At 39.6% G+C, this 21,455-nt stretch overlaps 1 protein-coding gene across 1 annotated transcript in view; it reads left to right on the top strand.

Annotated features, from left to right (window-relative positions):
- TASP1 (taspase, threonine aspartase, 1) overlaps positions 1-21,455 on the top strand; it is a 310,532-nt gene that overhangs the window by 218,153 nt on the left and 70,924 nt on the right. The window contains exon 11 of the mRNA XM_006894750.1: positions 5,518-5,628. Within this exon, the coding sequence (XP_006894812.1) occupies positions 5,518-5,628 (111 nt within the window). The remainder of the gene's footprint in view (positions 1-5,517; positions 5,629-21,455) is intronic.

Genomic DNA, 21,455 nt, shown 5'->3' with positions numbered 1-21,455 from the left:
ATACAACTTACATGTATCGTACTTGGAGTTAGACATTATTGTTAAAATAGATTTGATACACTGAAATGGGGAATACACCCGATTTAAACAAATCGATGCAATTGAACATTAAATGACTGATGGCCAGATAAGTTGTGCGATGACATCATACCCATAGAAATCTAAAGGTCAATAAAGAGGTAAGGGAGGGGAAAAAATTAATAAACCAAAATGGATGTCGAAGAGACTCCTAAAGTTTCTATAATAGAGTGACTAAAATGAAAGGAAAAAAGAATGATATAAAAATATGAACAAAAGCTTTCAGTCGATGACTTGAGATTTACAGTTTTGCAATGAATAAGAAGCTAGAAACCACAGAAAGAAGAACATGCTATTCTCATTGTAAAAGAACTAAAGGCAAAATGCATGCCTTGACTTGCAGTAGTGAGGCATTCTGTGTGCAAAATATAGTCCTATTTGCCCATTTTAGGAAGTAACATGATCAAAAGCCAGTACTGTTATTGAAGGAAGAAGTCAAAGCTATAATGAAAGCATAGATGAAAAATAAGACTCCAAAAATATGTGGAGTAGCATTTAAAATGTTTAAATAAATAGATGCAATGCTGGAGGTGCCTGCTTTTTCTATTTTAACAAATGCGGAAGGCACAGCCAATGTCTGGAAGAGATGTGTATTTTTGACCCTTCCAAAGAATAGCTATCCAACAGAATGCAGAAATTGTTGAATAATATCAAGTACAAGTAAAATTTTACTATGGATAATTTAAGAACAGTTGCAGCAGTATATCCAACAGAATTTCCAGAAAGTCAAGCCAGATTCAGTCAAGCATGTGGAATGATGATGTCAGATGAATCTTGACTGAATGTAGAGAATACTAAAAAAATTTTTTTGGCTTAGCAAAAGCATTCAACAATGTGAATTGGAACAAATTCTGAATTACATCACTCAAAATATGCATCAATTTGTCCTGGCCATAATTTGCAGTATGATATAATTATCGTATATGTTATAAATCCTAGCCTCTGTGATGCTAATGAGGCAGGATTATTTTGTAATTATATCCTTCTCCATAATGTGAAGTGACATCTAATCAGCCAGTCGGTTATAAGGAGATTGGACCGGGATGCAATATCCTTGGCCACAGCCATTATGTCAAGGAAAGGGAGTTTCTCTGGGGTATAGCAGGTAACATTTTTTTTAAAGGAGTTGAGCAAAGAGGCACCATAACAGAAGAGCTAAAAGCAAAGTGTTTCCTTTGCACCCAGGTCTTTGTGCTTGTAAACTCCTGGACCAGGGAAAGCCATGAAATATGGAGATCTCCAAGGAATGCCAGGCCTATAGATGCTGAAGGAAAGAACTTTCCTCCAGAATGAACACAGAGAGAAAGCCTTCCTCCAGAGCCAGTACTCTAATCAGTTGTCTGGGGAGAGGCAAAGCTCATGCCTGGTACAGATGGTTCCATGATATCCAGACACTATTTGCAAGTAGATAGTGGAAGTACTGCAAGAGATCTCGTTCAGGGAAATGGGTGTAAGAAAGCACTGCTGACTAGTTTCTATTGACCATAGTTGCTATTTACTATCCTATTTGAGAGCCTCCAGAGGTCAGGTTAGACTATGTGATCATGCTCTGCAGAATGTAAAAAGAATACAACACCCAACAACACAACAACAACAACAACAACAAAAAAGGAAACCGCATAATGTGCTAAGTAAAAGATTAATGGTTTCTCCTAGTATTTTTGAGCTAATACTATGATGAGTTATCTAAAAGAAAAGTCAGATATTTGAGTAAGGATGCAGTTTCAGTGCTTGCTATAGAAATGGATAAACTTTCTTGTGCCACTTCTGAAAATGGGTTCTGTTAGCTGGCACTTGACGTGAAAATGGTTTTTTCTGCGTCTTCAAGAAGTGTCAGGAGATAATCTCTCTCTGTTAAAGTCAACAGAGAGAATGCAGAGACCAAATTCAGAAAATTGGGCCCACTGGGCTTCCCAGGGAGTCTTATGTTTCGAGGGATTTAGGTCCAAATATCACGTATCATGTATCAGTTTAAGAGAGGGATTTTGGTCCACAGTCAAAAGGGGAAGCGCTACTGCCCCTGAGCTTCTGCTCCACGACTGCTGTCTTGTGTGGCAGAGTGTCTCTGCTCTTTCTTTTGCACCACACATGGCTGTCACAGTAGGGTAATTTCCAAGGTGAGGGCTATGGCTCCTGCAGATCTGGCATGATAGTGTAGTTGGCTGGTTGTTAGCAAAGCCAATGGGATCCTAGGAGAATGGGGATACCTGGGGGGAGGCAAGATGATGATGGTCTCAGCTTCCTGTGGTGTGCGACATGCTGGGGTTCCCAACAAGAATTTGGGGTGTAGAAGGTGAAACCAGACTCTGGCTCTGTGCGGAGCTCTGCATTTCCACTGCAGGTCTGGGCCTGAACATCTTCAATCTATACACTGAGCAAGTTAGTCCAGAAGCTAGAAGACTTTGGCATCAGGATTGGAAGAATACTTATCAACAACCTGCAGTAAGTGGGTGATATAACCTTGCTTGCAGAAAGTGAAGAAAACTTGAAACACGTACTGCAGAAGACCTTCAGTGTATGGGTTACATCTCAATATCAAGAAAAAAAAAATACCACTTTTCAACATCATGTTAGCTGGAGAAATTGTGAGATTAAAAATTTTGTTAAAATCATCCATTTGTGATATTTTAGTTACAGCAGCAGTAAATAAGAAGCCCAGCTGTTTCTCTGAGCTGAGCCTTGTGCAGGCATGGTTGGAGCTTTAGTTTATTATAAGGATTGAGCAAATTCATTAATCTCATACTGATGCTCTGCCTTCATGAGGTTATCTACCAAGCTGGTGCATAGCTCACACTCATTTGAATACATTTTAAGGTAATTTTCTGGAAGTTTCACATAATAAAGAAACCCCAATTGCTGGAAAATTCCAAGAATTATTTTCAGGAACCATGCACAAAGGCCAAACATGATCTTTATCTGACATCCGTATTTTGAAATTTCACAATGCTCTATCTTCATGAGACACTTTTATTTGTGTGCTGCAAATACAACTCTGCACCGTTCATCCTTTGATTTTGTAAATGTCTGTGCCTTATTTATATCTATCTATCTATCTATCTATCTATCCATCCATCCCTTCCTGTTTTGTTTTTCTCTCTGAAATTAAGATATTCGATTCAAATATAGTATTCAAATCAGAGACCTTCTAGGAGGCTAAAATTTGAAGCTTTGTCTCACATACTTTGGGCATGTGGCCAGGAGGAACCAGTCCTTGGAGAAGGATATCATGCTTGGAATGGTGGGGGGACAGTACAGGAGAGGAAGACCCCGGATGAGATGGATGGATACAGTAGTTGGGGTGATGGGGTAGGTATGTCAGAGTCAGTGATCCTGGCTCAGGACAAGATAGTGTTCAAAGCTGCTGTACATTGGGTTGCTATGAGTTGAAGGCAACTCCTCAGCACATAACAACCTTAGCTTGTTCTTATAAATTTCTTTTTTTTTTGTCTCCTTTCTTATTTTCTGTCTTTTAAAAACAAAACAACTTTTTTTCTATTAATTATATTTGTTGAGTTTTTTTTTTTATGTAACTCTTTTGTTTTCTAAGACAGCCTACCTTAAATATAGTTCGTGACTGTATGTATTCCATCTCCTTCGCCTCCCCCCAATACTGGTTTACTTACAAAGTTTGTAAAGTTTGTATATATTATATTCCATCTACTTTTATTGGTGAAGTACCAAGAAACTGAGCTGAATTCCTTTGGTATTCAAGACTCTCCATCTGGAGTTTCTTTAAGATTCAGAAGCAAGGACTGGCTTGCTTGCTTGTTTATTTATGTATGTATTTCTTTATTCCTCCCACACAGCTTTTTAAAAAAGTCTTCTTAGTTTTTACTTGTGAGGTAGTTGGAACCATCCAGAGAGAACGTTCAAACCTCTTTTCTGTTGAGTTTTTCAGCCTGACTTCTTGGGTTCTCAGAGTTGGTGGGAGGGGAACTGGTTCTTTGAGTATTTAATGCAAAGACTTTCTTTGACTTCAGCTTCTGTTTTCAGGGTACAGCCTCCCTCTTGTCTCAGTTTGGTTTGATGCCTCCAAGCCTCAAGTCCTGCTGAAGTAAATAAGCTGCTTTCTCCTGAGCTGAGGAAGAGAAACTTCCTCTTTGCCAGGAGTCTGAAGCTCTAGGTCAGGAGTTGTCAAAGCTTTTCTCTGTAAACCCTGAGAGAAAATATTTTAGGCTCAGTGAGCCATAGATGATCAAAATCAAGTATTTTCTTCTCCTCATTCTTTTTAACAACTCTTAAAACCAAAACCAAAACAAAGCTATTTTGTTTACAGACACTACAAAATGGGCTGTATCCCTGACAGGTGGGAGTAGTTTGACTGACCTTGGCCTACATCACCCACTTAGACACAACCCACCAACCATCCTCATTCAGCCATGTCCCAAGGCTCTGCCTTCAGAGGAATGTGAAGCTTTTGGTTTCTGGTCCTTTTTGAGATTTATACGGGAGCTGAGTATTTTTTTAAATAGGTACTTCACTTGCCTCATGGAAGCTTAGATTTTAGCCTTTGCCGGCTGGCTAGGTGAACTGCGTGACTATTTACCCCTGATCTGCCATCATCTCTTTTCTCTCTGTCTTTACTGGATTATGTCTTCTTCCTCCCCCTCAACCATTTACTTGGATCCATTTGCTTGGAAACAGGGTAGAAATAAACACATGTGTTTACTAAGTTTAACCAGAAGCTCCCCCCATATCTAATTTGGTTAGTTTTTATTTTTACTACTCCCTTTGATAGTGCTTGGGTTAATTTTGCATTTGTTCTCCACGTGCTCACTTGCTTTGCCAGATGTTCAAAGAAGATGTCCTTGGGGAGGAAAAATGAGGGGTTTTAAAATGTAGTGTTCTTGAAATGGTCACCATGGTTCAGTGTGGGAGATCTCAAGGAGACTCAACTGTTTCTTTTACCCACCAGACTTCCATAATAGAAATACAGTTTCACCCTTATTTGTGTAAACCATCAGGAGCATTTTTAAATGTTTGTAATAAAGTTTGTGGCTTATTGTTTAAAATTTAATTTAAGGTAGTAAATCAAAGCTTTTGGTGGCATGCCTCTGACAGCAGGGAGAGCCTGGTAAGTGATCCCTAAGAGCTGATCAAAGAGAGTTGTGGAGCATTTTTTCCTATATTTGTGTTTTGGGCCTTTAATCTGGTAGTGTTTCCAATTCCATTATGAACACAGCTATGCACACTCAGTTCCCGGCTCAAGTCTTTTTTGGCGGCATCTGGAACTCTCTTTGCCAAATAGTCACTGTTCAGGCCTAAGCTTTCCTTTACTGTCAAGTCCCTGCAAGGTCAAAACAATGGTGATTGTCAGTCAGAAAATGGAGTTCTTTCAAGATCTTGTTCAGACTACATAGCTGTCCTAGAGATCAAATAAGAATTGAAAATTCAAAACTAAAATTCACTGGAAAGTAACCACTAGTCATTTCTGTCTAGGTTCACCGTTCCTTGCAAGTGAAGATGGCGTTCTTGGGGGGGTGATTGTCCTCCGGTCTTGCAGATGCTCTGAAGAGCCTGACTCCTCACAGAGTGAGCAGAGACTCCTGGGTAAGTAAGATATTGGTCTGCCTGTGAATGTGTAAAAAGATTTATATGTCAATCATTGTAAGCACTAAGAGGGCTAAGGTGCTCTTTTTACACCTATTTCTGTTCTATTGATCTTTCTCCATTGGTAAAGAGTTAAAAGAAAAGAAAAAAAGAATGTTTAATGTTAAGTGTGCAGTTTTTAAGTAAGCTATGAACTTAGAGCCTTTATTAAGATAGTAAGAACATTGGACCACAGTGCATCTGATGATCCCTTCAGCTGAAGGGTCAGCTATGGATCTGAATCAACTGCACACAAAACAACTAAAACAACTACTTCTCTAGATATACATAGACACTTACAGAGTAATAAGAAAAAGGCCCTATTCCGGCTTCCTCCTTTAAAAAAAAAAGACATCAGAAACATGTGAAGAGCTGTAGGCCTACCAGTCATTCTTGGCTCCTCTGCATATTGGCTCTGATGCCTGTGTGTGTCAGCCTTACCATTCACTGATTCACTGCTACCTCTTTGTCTATAAAGTGCAGACATCTGCCCTGCCTTCCTCATAAAGCTGTAGGGAGGGAAGGTCAAATGAATGTTTCATAGATTTGCAGATGGCCATACAGATGTGTGAGTTTATGCCAGACATACCAGTGGAGATCAACCCCAGCTTCTCTCCACTGGCCACGTTACATACTTACGAAGTTGCCTCTGCAGACGTGTAGCAAGTCTTGTTCTATCTAATTCATTCGTCCAGAGGGAGCCCTTTTAAAAAATATGTATGAAGATGCTACATGGCCTGGCTAGGGCCCCAGTGTGTTGTTATTTTGTTTTATTTATTATTTTTGTGTGAGTGTACCGTCAAATCAGATCTGACTGGTACAGGAGGAAATTGTCCCTCCTTCCCCGGCAGAGCATCTGGTGGATTCGAACCGTGTGCCTCTGGTATTGTAGTTGCAGTTCCTTGCCACTAGGCCACCAGAGCTTCCGTTATTTTGTTTTAAATTATCTTTTTAATTGAAAATATATGCACATTCCTAAAAGTATACATATACCACCTTCATCTGCTTGAATTGTCACACCGAGATTGAAACTCGTACCTTTAAACCTCTATCTGTCCCTTTCAGTCTCTGTCCCCTTAAAAGTTAAGCACAATTTATGACTTCTTATATCATGCATATCATATACATGAAGTAAATAGAACACAATGTAGTAAATAAACACATGGAATGTGTCCTATTTATGTGTAAGGTCTTTTGGTAAATGTTGTTTGTTTGATTCCTCATGTTACATGTAGCGGCACTGCTCATTTTCATTATTGTATAGTATGCTGATGTATATGCCACAGTGTATCTTTTCCTACTTCTGTAGTCATCCACAGGAGCAGTGGTAATCCAGTCCTGTTTAGAACTGTCCTTACAAAAAGTGTGATAGTGTCTGATTGATGTGTATGATTGTTGTAGATTGCTGTACTGTGGACTCTTCCCAACCTGAAGGTTTGTGGATTGAATTTATACAGTAGAAGATGAATTTTTTCTTGGTATAAAATCAGTTTTAAATAGAAGCTTGCCCAAATAATTTCATAAAACGTGTGCCCTCTTTTCTTACCTAAACTATGGATCTCATGGTTTTTCTTCTTGTATTTTTGTCTCTCCACACACTACATAGCATTAAAGTTGCTTCCCAGGAAATTTTTTGCTTTACTCATGTGTTTTATTGTTGTTGAAAATAGACAGAACAGAGCATATGCCACTTCAACAGTTTCTGCATGTACAATTGAGTTTTATCACAGAGTCATTAAAAATAGATGACTCTCAGTGGATGGATTGTCACAGCAACTGTTACCATGGACTCCAGCATGTTGCAAGTAATAAGGATGACACACAATAGGCAAGGGTTCCAATCTAATGTTCATAGGGTCACTAAGAGTCATAGTCAACTTGATGGCACTAAACAAGATCAGCAACAGGCTGTGTTACACGTGCTGCTTACCTTTTCCGAACTGATTTCCCCATTAGTATACACTTGTTGTTGTTCTTATGTGCCTGTGACTCATAGCGACCCTATGTACAATAGCTCTAAACCCTGCTCTATCTTGAGCCTGTCTCATTGTCTTCAAAAGACCTTATTTCATTTCTCTAGTCACTGAGGCAATCCCTCTCACCCTGGGTCCTCCTCCTGTGCTGTCCCTTCACCCTTCTAAGCATGATGTCCCTCTTCAAGGACTACTCCGTCCTGGCCTTTTGTCCAAAGTATGTGAGACAGAGCTTTAAAAATCCTTGATTCCAGAGAGCAGCTTGGTTTCAACCCCTCAAGGACAGACCTGTTTGTTTTTCCAGCAGCCCATGGTATGTTTAACACTCTTCTCCAGCACCACAACTCAAAGGCATCAGTTCTTCTTCTGTCAGCCGTGCTCATTGTCTAGCTCTCTGATGTATAGCAAGCAACTGTGAAGACCGTAGCCTTTATCAGCCACACTTTAGTCTTCACAGAATGACATCATTACTCTTCAGGACTCTAGAAAGATCCTGACAGAAGCTTTTCCCAGTGCAGTTCATCACTTGATTTTTTTTTTAAATTATTATTAAATTTTATTAGTTTTAGTGAACATTTGCAGAGATTTTGGGTTTTCATTCATTCATTGTTGCACTGTTTTCTCTACCCTCCTCCCAGTTCATTCTTCTTCCTCATCATTTGATTTTGTTATGGCTGTTGCCAAGAGTGTTGATTGTGGAACTAATCAAACTGAAGCTATTAACAATTTCTATCTCTCCTCCATCTATCATAAAGCTCCAGTTGACCCAGTGGTAAGAATCTTTATGTTCTTGATGTTGAGCTTCAATCCATATTGAAGATTACAATCCTTGCTCTTCTGCAAATGCCTCATGTCCTCCTCAGTTTCAGCAAGCAGGGTTGTGCCATCTGCATAACACATCAATCCTGATGCCTCATTCTTCCTTATAAAGTCCAGCCTCCTGAATGATTGTTCTACATATAGATTGAAAAGGTATGGAGATAGGATGCATCCCTGACACCCACCTTTCTTGATTCTGAACCATGCATTGTTTCCCTGCTCTGTTCTTTCTTCTGCTTCATTGTTCAAATGTAGGTTTCACATGAGCACAATTAATTGTTCTGGGATCCCCATTCTCATCATGGCTAGCCACAATTTGTTGTGATCTACACAATCAAATGCCTTTGCATAGTCAATGAAACACAGATAGACATTCCTCTAGTACTCGCTGCTTTCAGCCAAGATCCATCTAACATTGGCTATGATGTCCCTAGTGCCACAGACTCTTTTAAACCCAGCTTGCACATCTGGTAGTTCTCTGCTGATGTACAGTTCTAGTTGTTTGTTAATAATCTTCAGCAGGATCTTGCTTGCATGTGATATTATTAATATTGCTTAATAATTTCTACTCTGTCAGTCTCTCTTCCAGTCAGTTGACCACATGGTTGTCCTCAAGATTTCTTGGTACAACCTCATGAGTACATCGGGGGTAGCATCTATTTTCTGAAATATGTCATTTGGTATCCCATCACTTCCTGGGGCCTTGTTTTTTACCAGTTCCTTCAGAGTAGCTTGAACTTCATCCTTCATCACTACTGCCTCTTGATCATATGTTATTTCATAAAATTCTTCTGTGTTAGCCAACTCTTTTTGGTATAATGACTCTGTGTACTCCTTTCATCTTCTTTAGATGCTACTTGGATCATTCAACATTCTGTCCTCAGCATTGCAACTAAGTATTCCAACTTGAGGCTTAAACTTGTTCTTCAGTTACTTCAGTTTAAGAAATGTTGAGCAAGTTTGTCCCTTTTGATTTTCTGACTCCAGCTCTTTGCACATTTCATTATAATATTTTGCTTTGTCTTCCAAGCTGCCCTTTGAGTCTTTGTTCAGCTCCTTAACTTCTTGATTTCTTGCCTTTGCTTTGGCTTCTTGGCACTCCAGTGCAAGGTTCAAAGTCTTACCTGACATCCATCTTGGTCTTTTCTTCCTCCTCTGCCTTTGTAATGACCTTGTGCATTCTTCATGAATGATATTCTTGATACCCTCTCACAGCTCATCTGGTCTTCACTTTTAATTGGTCAAGGCCTCAAACCCGTTCCTGAGATGGCCTTGAAATTCTAGTGTGATAGACCCTCCACATACAGGCTGCCCAAGTGGATGGTCCTGATCTCCAACAACACTAGAGACAAAGGAGGACACTAAGCTGGAGGAGAATAGGTCAGGAGTGAACACTTTCCATTGCTTGTGGGGAGACGGAGCTGATGCGTCCCTGGGGTTGGAGGTCCCTCCATTTGGAAGTCCTTAACTCCATGGCTATGGGGCCATATCAGGAGCCAAAAAGGACAAGAGATTTTAGTGTGCAGATCTTTGGGAAGAGGGAAAGGATTTTTATAGTTCTCTGAAACATAAGGCTGACTTGTGAACCTCTGCATACAGGCTGCACAAGTGGTTCCTTACCTCCAGTCACACCAGAGACAGAGAGGGACACCAACTGCAGGAGAAAAGGGCAGCAAAGGTGGGGCTCTGTGTTGATAGCGAACCCTCTCCATTGCTTATGGGGAGACATGACTGAGGTATCCATGGGATTGTGGATACCTCCATATGGAGGTCCTTGCCTTTACAGCTGCAGGGCCATCCCAGGGTCCAAAAGGATAGGAAAGTTTAGTTTGCAGAACTTTGAGTAGACAGAAGGAATTTTTGTAGCTCTCTGTGAGAGAGAGGGATGACTGACTTCAGAATCCCTGCAGGCAAGCTGCTTGAGCTGGCAGCTCTGATCTCTAATCTTGTACCACAGAGACAAAGGAGGACATTAAGCTCCAGGAGAGAAGGTACATGAGAAACTACTAGATTAGAGCACATGATCTCACACCACTCAGCCACTTCATATATGAAGGTGTTGGTGTTAGGAGACAACTTCACGTACTACTGGGCTGCAGTACAGAACAGAGAGAACCTCAAGGATTTTGGAAAGGCAAATTCACCACATTTTAATTTGGCAACTAATTAGTAACATTATAAAAGCAAGAACCAGGAGCACCTTTAACAGACGCAATGGAAATGATCTAACAGTTTTCAAGAAAAATTTTATATAATTTCAAGAAAGCAACAGGCAGCTTCAAACACTGTGAAAAAAAAACACAGAACAAGTTAAGCCTTCTCCATAAAAAGCAGGGAGTATCGGAGACTTCATAAATACCCCAGAGTCAAGAAAGCACATAATAAACGTTGATATGGAGACCTTTGAACAACTACAAATAAAAGTACATGAAGGAAGAAACAATGGAAGCCACAAGTAAAGGGAATAACCTAGAGGTAGAGAACCAGGAAAAAAAATGTATATATACAGAGTTGTTTGAACAGCTCCAGAAGAAGGTGCAAATGATGGAAGAAACAATGGAAACCAACAAGAAAGCAAATGCTCCAGTAATATGGAGCCAGAAGAATATATTGATGAGGAGGAACTTGCATAAATATGGAAGTTCAAAAGTGCAAAAATAAAGTGCAGAAAATGGAAGAAATAATTGACATTATAGATAAAGAGATACAAATACTTAAAAAAATCATCACAAAATAGAGAGGGTACTGCCACCACAGTACTAGAAATAACAGAAGCATGAAAATGCTTTCCAGAACATTAAGATTGAAATGGCAGAGTGTCCAATACACTCAAAGGACGAAAAAGTAAAACTGAAGAGATGGAGCAGAGAGTCAGTGAGCCGGAAGATAAGAACCTCAACAGAAACTTACTAGCAGGAAAATCAGAGGTGAGACATACAGAAAATGAAGAAAACATTAGAATCATGTGGAATAACATCAAAAGGAATAACATATGTATGATTGAATATGAGAGGGACAAGGAAATCATTGAGAAAATTGTGGAAGAGGTACTAGAAGAAAATTTCCCAGGTATTATGACGAGTGAGGAAATCCACATTCAGGAAGCTCAGCAAATACCTAATAGACTAGACCCAAAAAGGAAAAACATCAAGATGTTTGATAGTGAAATTCTCAAAAATAAAAGATAGGGATAGAATACTGAAAGTGGCATGAGAAAGACAAAGAATCACCTACAAAGGAAAAGTAATCAGAATAAGTTATGATTTTCCAGCAAAAAAACCATGTCAGCATGAACAGAAAGTTGAAAGAAAACAGTTACCAACCCAGGATCCTGTACCCAGCAAAGCCCTCCATCCAATATGAAGAAGAAATCACATCCTTTGCAGAAAAGAAAGAACTCAGGAATTCATGAAAACAAGACCAAAATTACAAGAACATTTAAAGGAAATCTTTCACACAGAAACACCAAAGAAAAGTGGATGGACCATAGTAACAGGAAACAACAACAACAACCAAACAAACAAAAAACACCAAACACAGCAAAATGGCAACAATAAAACTTGGCCTGTCAATAATTTAATGTGAATGGACATAATGCACCAATAAAGAGAAAAAGAATAGCAGAATGGATTTAACAACATCAAAGCCCATCAATATGTTGTCCACAAGAGACACATCTAATAAACAAAGAGAAAGATAGACTCAAAATCAAAGGCTGGAAAAAATATACTCCAAGCCAATGGCATCCACATAAAAACAGGAGTGGCAATACTAACCTCTGGTAAAATAGATGCCAGAATTAAAATAATCATAAAAAATAAGGAAGGACCCTTTATAATGATTAAAGGCACAGTAGATCAAGAAGCCATTGGTCAACATCTATGCACCAAATGATAGACCTTCTAAGTACATAAAACAACTGTTAACAAAACTGAAGAAAGGAATAGACAGCATAGCAATAGTAGTGGGAGACTATAACACACCACTATCGCCAAAGGATAGATAGGTAAGTCAACTAAAAAAGAAGCTTAACAAAGATGCAGAAGACTTTAATTACAAAGTCAGCCAACTCGACCTTCTGGGTGTATTCTGAGCACTGCACCCAACTAAAACTCAGTTCACGTTCTTAAGTGCACATCTTACAATCTCCAGAATTGATCATATATTAGGGCACAAGGCAAGGCTCAACAAATTCAAGAACATTGAAATAATACAAGGTATCTTCTCAGGTCACAATGCCATAAAACTAGAAATTGACCACAAGAGGATAGAGCTTATAAAGCCATCAATGTGGAAACTAAATAACACCCTGCTGTAACATGATTGGGTTATAGAAGAAATAAAGAATGAAATTTAAAAAAAAGTTCCTTGAAACAAATGATAATGAGAGTACAACATTCCAAAACCTCTGGGATGCAGCTAAGCCATTCCTCAGGGATCAGTTCATACCAATGGGCAAACACAAACCAAAGAAAGAAGCAAAATAAATGATCTAACTCAGTACCTTCATCACATAGAAAAAGAACAACAATCTAACCCAGCAGCCTCTAGAAGAAAGAAAATTATAAGGATAAAAGCTGAAATCAATGACATACAAAACAGAAAAAAACAATTCAAACCATCAATAAGACAAGGAGCTGATTTTTCAAAAGGGTCAGTTGAATTGACAAACCATTGGCAAATGTGACAAATGAAAACACGGAGAAGACAAAACTAACTTGATTAAGAAATGATAGGGGTGACATCACAACAGAATCAGAGAAAATGAAATCTATAATATCAGAATATTATGAAAAGCTATACTCAGATACATTTGAAAACTTAAGAGTAAATGGCCAAATTCCTTGAAACTCATGCCCTACCCAGATTGACATGGTCATATGTCTGACTCTTCTTCCTCTGTTGCTGCAGGTGAGTAGAGATCCATTGTTGTTGGTGTTGTTATGTGCTGTCGAGTCGCTTGTGACTCATAGCAACCCTCTGTACAACAGCCCTAAACTCTGCTTTGTCGTGTGCCAATCGCACCGTCTCCGACACTCCCATCCCGATTACCCCAGTCACTGAATCAGTCCACCTCATAGAGGGCCTTCCCCTCCTGCGCCGTCCCTCCACCCTCCCAAGCGTGATGTCCTTCTCCAATCCTTTAATGGCTGTAGGCTTTTTATTCCCTAGGCACTATACCACAACCAAAGAAGCCGTCTAGAAGTACTTACACACATTGTTTGGCCAATTAACTGACATATTTCATGAAGCCGTGATCCCAAATCTCAAAAACAAGGCACCAAATGCCAATGAAATGTTACATTTTGAGAAGCAGTCTCAGCAGCAACTGCCCACCCTCACCCCCTACCCCAACCCTAGTCTGGGAAGCCTTACCCTTCATCAATTTGATTTTTCCACCCCCATAAACTGAAACTCAGGATATGTGTTCTTTTGAGTTGACTTGATTTTACTCAGCATATGGTCCTAGCTTCATCTATATAGTGTCTGTTGGGTTTTTTTTGTCTCACTGACTATAGTATTCTACTGTAAGTATATGCCTCATTCTATTTATTAATCTGTTTGTTGATGAGTGTGTTAGACTAGGTTCATGTCTCAAATATAGTGCCATCAAGTTGATTTTTTACTTGATTGTTGTTAAATGCCATCAAATCGACCACCACTCCTAACAACTATATGAATAACAGATCTGAAGCTTGCCTATCCTGTTCCAAACTCACCATCTTTGACAGGCTTGAGCGCATTGTTATAGCGCATCCTCTTGTTGAGAGTCTTCCTCTTTTCCTCTGACTCTCCACCTTTCCAAGCATCATATCTTTTTCCAAGGACTGACCCCCTCCTGACTGCGTGCCTTAAGTATGTGTGATGAAGGTTCATCATGTTTGCATCTAAGGAGCACCCTAGTTGTACTTCATCAGAGACATTTGTTTATTGTTTCACTGCCCATGGAATATTCAGTTCTCGTCTCCAAAACAACAATGCAAAGGCATCACTTCTTCCTCTGTCATGCTTGTTCATTGTCTATCTTTCAAATGCTTAGGAAGTAACTGAAAAAGACTTAGATCAGGAACACATTAGTCTTTAAGCTGATATCATTGCTGTTTAGCACTAAGAGAGAACCACGACAGCACATTTTTCCAATTCACCATATCATTTGATTTCTTGACTGTGGTATCATAGGTGTGGATTTGTGGATCTAAGTAAAATTATTGACAGATTCAGTCTTTTCTTCACTTATCATGATGTTTTCTGTTGACCTAGTAGTGAGCATTTTTGTTTTCTTGATGCTAAGATGGATTAAATTGAGGGCTGTTGTCATTGATCTTCTGCAGCAAATGTTTCAGGTCGTCTTCACTTTCAGTAAGCAAAGTTCTCTGGTCTACATAACACAGGTTATTGTTGATTTTTCCTCCAATTTTGAAGCCACATTCTTCTTCATATAGTGGCATTGTATGACTGAATTGAACTACCCTCATGGAGTCTCTGAGACTCCAGATATTTAAGAAGCAGGCTGTCTCAACTTCCTGCAGCAGCCTATTTGACTTTCTGGTTAACATCCAATGGCTTCACTCATGGCATCAGCAGGTCTCTAAAAGGGGCACACCTATTCAAATATGATAGATAGATAGACAGACAGACAGATTCAGATAGATAATAGATATACAAACCGACCCATAGCTGACCCTCCAGCAGATTTTCAAGAGGCAATATGTCACATGGGAGATTTCTCCCATGGAACAGCTGATGGATTCAAACTATATACCTTTGAGTTAGTAGTGCATTTCCTTACCACTTATTCACCAGAGCTCCCTGTGTAAAAGAAATATGAAATTTATGTAAGCCTGTAGTTTTGCTGATTTTGCTTTTCTGGAGAACCAGACTAAGATATTTGATACTAGAAGAATCAAGTGCTGCTCTGATACCTAAAATGTGAAATGTGTAGTTTTAAAATTGGGTAATCAGTAGAGACTGGAAGAGTTTCAAGGTCCTTGATAGTTAAAACCCTTTGCCTTGAGATTCTGTTGGTAGTTATGGAAAAGGATGGTTCTGGAGAGGGCTCAAGAGGAAATGAAGAAAGCTGTGGACAATGTCTTTAATGTCTTAAAGAATACACGTAGCACCAGCCACAGAATGTTGCTAGAAACAAGGATGTTAAATATGTTCTGGTGACACTCTAAAATGAGATGTAAACATAAGATTGGACAATAGAGGAAAGGCAGTGCATTTTATGCAGTGGCAAAGAACTTGTTGAAATGATGTTTCAATGTTGGGTGCAAAGTAGAACTTGTAACTGATAAACTTAAATATCTAGCTGATGTGATTTCTAAACAAAATCTTAAAAGGGGCTGCACGATTTTTCCTTTTCTCTTATAGCAAAATGTGAAAGGAAAAAGATCTTAGAATTGAAGTGTGCAAAATGAAAACAGAACTTAAAGATTTGGAAAATTCTGTTGTATAAACTAAAGACATGTGTCCCAGAGTGCTTTTGAAGGGCGTGGCTATGCAATCTTTTGTTAAAGAGATTAAGCCTGTGATTGATGGATCTAACTCACTATGAAAAGCAAGAAAGCCTAACAGATTAGACCAAAAAAAAAAAAAAAAGGAAAGGAAAAAGCACTGTCCACGGGGAGCTCTGGTGGCCTAGTGGTAAGAATCTGCACTACAATCCCGAAGGCACATTGTTCGAGGCCACCAGCTGCTTCACCAGAGAAGGATGGGCAGTCTCCTCCTGTGCCATTAACTGCCTCCAAAAAATCCACGGGAGAATCAGTTATGGGTCTGTTACACCTCTCTGGTTTATCTTCCGAGAAAAGGAAAGGACCATCTTGGAACAATGAGATCAGCATAACTCCTGGACAGCATGGGAAGTAGGGCATCCAGTGTTTCTAAGGATAGGGTCACTGTCTCCTAGGTGTCAGAATTATTCACTGACTTAATAAAGAACATGGGGCTGCCGGCAGGATGAGACCACCACCGAAAGCCGGAGGGTCCTGGTGCCATACCCACCAAGCATAAGAATGGGAAAATAGGGCTGCTTACAGTTGAGGGAGTCATTTATATTGCAGGGTGCTTGAAAGATGGAGCTGAAGCTTTAGGCTTCAGGGCCTCCACAGAGAAGAATCCAGAGGACTTGGCCAACACCCAGAGTCTATAGAGCAGGGTTGTTACTGTCCACTTGATCCCAGAGAAGAGAGAATTATCTTGAAGAGTTGAGAGCTAATATAAATTTTTCTGCTGTATTTTGGCTATCAAACCTACTACCCATACTTCACTGCATTGAAGGCATTGGCAAAAATAAGGTCCCAGGAATAGATGATATACAGACTGTCTTGTTTCAGTTAACAGATACAGCCTTGGATGCACTCACCAGGAAATTTGGAGGACAGCTATTTGGCCAATGAATTAGAAGAGGTCCATATTTGTTCCCATTCCCAAGAAAGGTGATCCAACAGAATGTGAAAACTATCGAACAATATCATTAGTAACTGATGTAAGCAAAATACTGCTGAAGATCATTAAAAATTACTAAAACAGTACGTAGATAGGGAACTTCCAGAAGTTCTAGCAGGATTTAGAAGAGGCTGTGTCACCAGGGACATCATTGCTGATGTCAGATGAATCTTGGCTGAAAGTAAAGAATACCAGAAGAATGTTTATTTATGCATTATTGACTATTCAAAGGCATTTGACTGTGGATCATAACAAGTTGTGGCTGACATTGAGAAGAATGGGAATCCCAGAACACTTAATTGTGCTCATGCAAAACTTATACCTGGACCAGGAGGCTCTTGTGCGAATAGAGAAAGGGAACACTGCATGGTTTAAAATTAAGAAGGGAGTGTGTCAGAGTTGTATTCTATCTCCATATTGTATGCTGAGCAAATTATTTGAGAGATTGGACTCTATGAAGAGGGGTGTGTCATCAGCACTGGAGGGAGACTCATCAATAACCTGAAAGTGAGGAGGCCTTGAAACACGTTTGTAGATCAAGGAAGTTAACCTTTGGTATGGATTGTCTCTCTATGTCAAGAAAACAAAGATTCTTACCACTGGTCTAATAGGCAACATCATGATGAATGGAGAAGAAATTGAAACTCTCCACACTTTATATTGCTTGAATCCATAATTAATGCCCTTAGTACCAGCAGTCAGGGAATAAGGAGACATATTGCACTGGGAAAGTCTGTAATTAGGCACCTCTCCAAATTTTTGAGGCGTAATGATGTCAGTTTGAGGACTAAGGTGCATCTGATTCAGGTCATGGTCTTTTTCATCACTTGCCATGCATCTGAGATGTGTATAGTGAATAAGGATAACAAAAGAATTGATGCATTTGAGCTGTATTGTTGGAGAAGAGCACTGGATGACCAACAAACAAACAAATATATCTTGGAGGGGATGCAGCCAGAGTGCTCTTTGGAGGAAAGAAGGGTGAGGCTTCACCTCACATACTTTGGACATGCTGCTAGGAGGGGCTACTCTTTGGAGAGGGACATGATGCTGAAAAGGGCGGAGGGTCGGTGAAAGAGAGGAAGATCCTTGACCAGGTGGATTGACGTGGTGGAGTGTGAGAATGGCACAGGATAGAATAGGGCTCAGATCTTTTGTTCAAGGGATCGCTATGAGCCATATTCTACTGGTTGGCACCTAATAATAACACCAACAACCACTATCTCTAGTTTTCCTTCATTTATTCCAGTTGTAAAGGAAATGTCTACCTAGTGCCATTTTTCCTTTGTCAACTGATTACTTACATTCTATATTTTATAGATTAATAGGAATTTTGTCCCAGTGTGTAACATGCTTAAAACTCTCATTCTTATTCCTTTAAATGATTCAGATGAGATTTGGACTTGGAATTAATTTAAGACTTTTGAGATTAAATATTGCAGTGAATGTGTTTTGCATGTGGCAAGGGCTTGAATATTTGGGAGGGGACAAAGCATGGAACTTTTATGGATTGGCTCATTCCCTGCCCCCTTAAATATAGATTATAAATCCTAACTTCTAAAAATAAGGATGCCAGAAGAATTGATCCCTTTGAGTTGTGTTGGAGGAAAGTCCATGGACTATCCCATGGACTGCAAAAAGAGCAAATAGGTGTGTATTGGATAAACTGCAACCAGATACAACTTAGAGGTAAGAAGGGTGAAGCTTCATCTCACAGTCTTTAAAGCATGTGTTGTTGTTGTTAGGTCCTTTCAAGTCAAGTATGACCATAACAACCTTGTGAACACCAGATCTGAGCCCAGTCCTATCCTGCGCCATCCTCATACTTTCTGACACATCACAAAAGCCCATTGTTGCATCCACCACATCCGTCTGTCTGGTTCAGTGTCTTTCTGTCCTCCACCAACCCTCCACTGACCCTCTACCTTTCCAGGCATCGTGTCCTCCTCCAAGGAATGGCCTCTCCTAGTGACATTTCTGAAGTATGTGAGGCAAAGCCTCATCATCTTTGCCTCCGTAGAGCACTTCAGCTGCACCCTTTCCAAGACATATTTGTTTATTCTTTTGGCCGTTCATGGAATGTTCATTACCTTTCTTCCAACACCACTGCTCAAAGGCATCAATTCTTTTGTCATCCTTATTTACTGTCCACCTTTCAAATGAATAGTAAGTGATCAGAAATACTGTGACCTAAATAACACGCACTTTAGTCCTCAAATGGACATCATTATTCCTCAGTCATTTGGAGAGACCCCAAACTGCAGACTTTCCCAATGCAATATGTCTCCTTATTTCCTGACTGCTGATAACAATGGTGTTAATTGTGTATCCAAGTAAGATGAAGTTATTGACAGTTTCAGTCTTTTCTCTGTATATCATTATGTTGCCTGTTGTCCAGTGGTAAGAATGTCTTCTTGACACTGAGATGCAATCCATATTAAAGGCTATATTCTTTGATCCTCTGCAACAAGTGCTTCAATCCTCCTCACTTTGAGCAAGCACGATTGTGCCATCTGCATAACACCAGTTCTTGTGGAGTCTCACCCTGATCCTGAACCCAAATTTCTCTTCATAGAGCCTATCTTCTCAAATAATTTGTTCAGCATACAAATTAAAGAAGTATGGAGAGAAAATACAATCCTGACCCACTCCCTTCCTAATTTTAAACCATGTAGTATTCTCTTGCTCTGTTCACACAACAGTCTCCTGATCCAAGTATAGGTTTCACATGAGCACATTTAAGTGCTCTGGGATTCCCATTCTTCTCAATGTCAGCTACAACTTGTTATGATCCACACAGTCAAATGCCTTTCATAGTCAATAAAGACTATTTTTCTGGTATTCTTTACTTTCAGCCAGGATCCATCTTACATCAGCAATGTAATGATCTTTTTAATGATCTTCAGCAACATTTTGTTTTGCATGTGATATTAATTATATTGTTAGATAGTTTCCACATTCAGTTGGATCACTTTCTTGGGAATGGGAACAAAGGTGGACCTCTCCCAGCCCATTAGCCAGACAGCTGTCCTCCAAATTTCCTGGCATACACTGGTGAGTGCATCCAAGGCTCTATGTGTTAATTGAAACAAATCAATTTGTATCCCATTGATTCCTGGGGCCTTATTTTTTGCCAGTGCCTCCAATGTAGCTTCCACATCTTCCTTCATTACCATTAGCACCTGCTCACTGAAATTTTTCAGTGTCAGTCAGTTCTTCTCGGTATACTGATTTTGTATATTCCCTCCATCTTCTTTTTATGCTTTCTGGAAAACTAATTTAAACCTCGAGTTGCAGTGTTGAAAGATGCTATGGGCAAGCATGTGTTAATAGGGGCTTCTTCTTGGAGAGGGATGTCATACTTAAAGGTGGAGTGTCAACAAAAGAGAGGAAGATTCTCAAAGAGATGGACTGACACTGTGACTTCAGTAGTGGGCTCGAGAGGATGAGGATGGGGCAGGATAGGACAGAATTGGATTATCTTTGTTATATTAATGAGGCAAGATTCATTTACAATATACCTTAAACCAATCTCATTCAAGACTTGAAAGAGGTTATATCAAGTGATCATAGACAAAATAGAGGAAGAGGATACCCAGGCACATGGAGATCTCTAAGGAAGCAGAAAGTGAAGAGGCAAGAACGTTTCTCCAGAATTGACAGAGAACCAGCCTTCCCCTGAATTCAGATTTCTAGCTTCTCATCCATGAGAAAACATATTTCTGTTTATTAAAGGCAACCCCTTGTGCTATTTCCATTATAGCAGCAGTAGCTAACTAAGGTCGTGGGCACACAGGTTTGTTTCTCACACGGTTTTAATTAGTGCTAAAGTGAACACTGGTATACATGTCTGCTTTCAAATCTTTAGGGCTATGCTGAGAGAGGGGTGCTCGTTTATATGATTGTTTATTTCTGCATTTTGTTAGAATTACTACACTGTTTCCCAGTTTACATTCCTGACAGCAATAGATAATGGATTCAGTTTCCCACAGACCTTCACTAACATGTTATTTTCTATTTCTTTTTGTTGTTGTTACATAGCATTGGGTTGGACCTGACTTGTAACTGACCCTCCAGCAGGTTTCCAAAGGCAGTAAATTACAAAGAAGGAGGTTGCCCATCTTTCCACCGCAGAGAGGCTGGTGGCTTCCTCACCCTGCCCCCAGCAAGATATAGCTAAATAGATAGACAGATATAGATAGATAGATAGATAGATAGATAGATAGATAGATAGATAGATAGATAGATAGGTAGGTAGGTAGGTAGGTAGGTAGGTAGATACAGAGTCAGGAGAAAGATGTGAAGTTTCCTCTCATGTGTTTTATAGACTCTGAATATCCATTGGCAGCTCATCTATGAATCAGTTCTTTCTCTATGGCAAGGAGAATCCATGAACATAGAACATCTTTCCATTTATTTACATATTCTTCCATCTCTTCAGTAGTGTACTATAATTTTTATTATATAAATGTTATGTAACTATAAATACATTTATTGCTAAATGTCTTAGTCTCCTAGGTGCTACTGGAGATGGAATCCCCCCCC

The sequence above is a fragment of the Elephantulus edwardii genome, unplaced genomic scaffold, assembly GCF_000299155.1.
Source record: "Elephantulus edwardii isolate Elephantulus edwardi_28Jun2011 unplaced genomic scaffold, EleEdw1.0 scaffold00150, whole genome shotgun sequence".
Lineage (NCBI taxonomy): Eukaryota > Metazoa > Chordata > Mammalia > Macroscelidea > Macroscelididae > Elephantulus > Elephantulus edwardii.
Note: the sequence above shows the minus strand (reverse complement) of the source record. Positions and strands in the feature narration are given on the sequence as shown.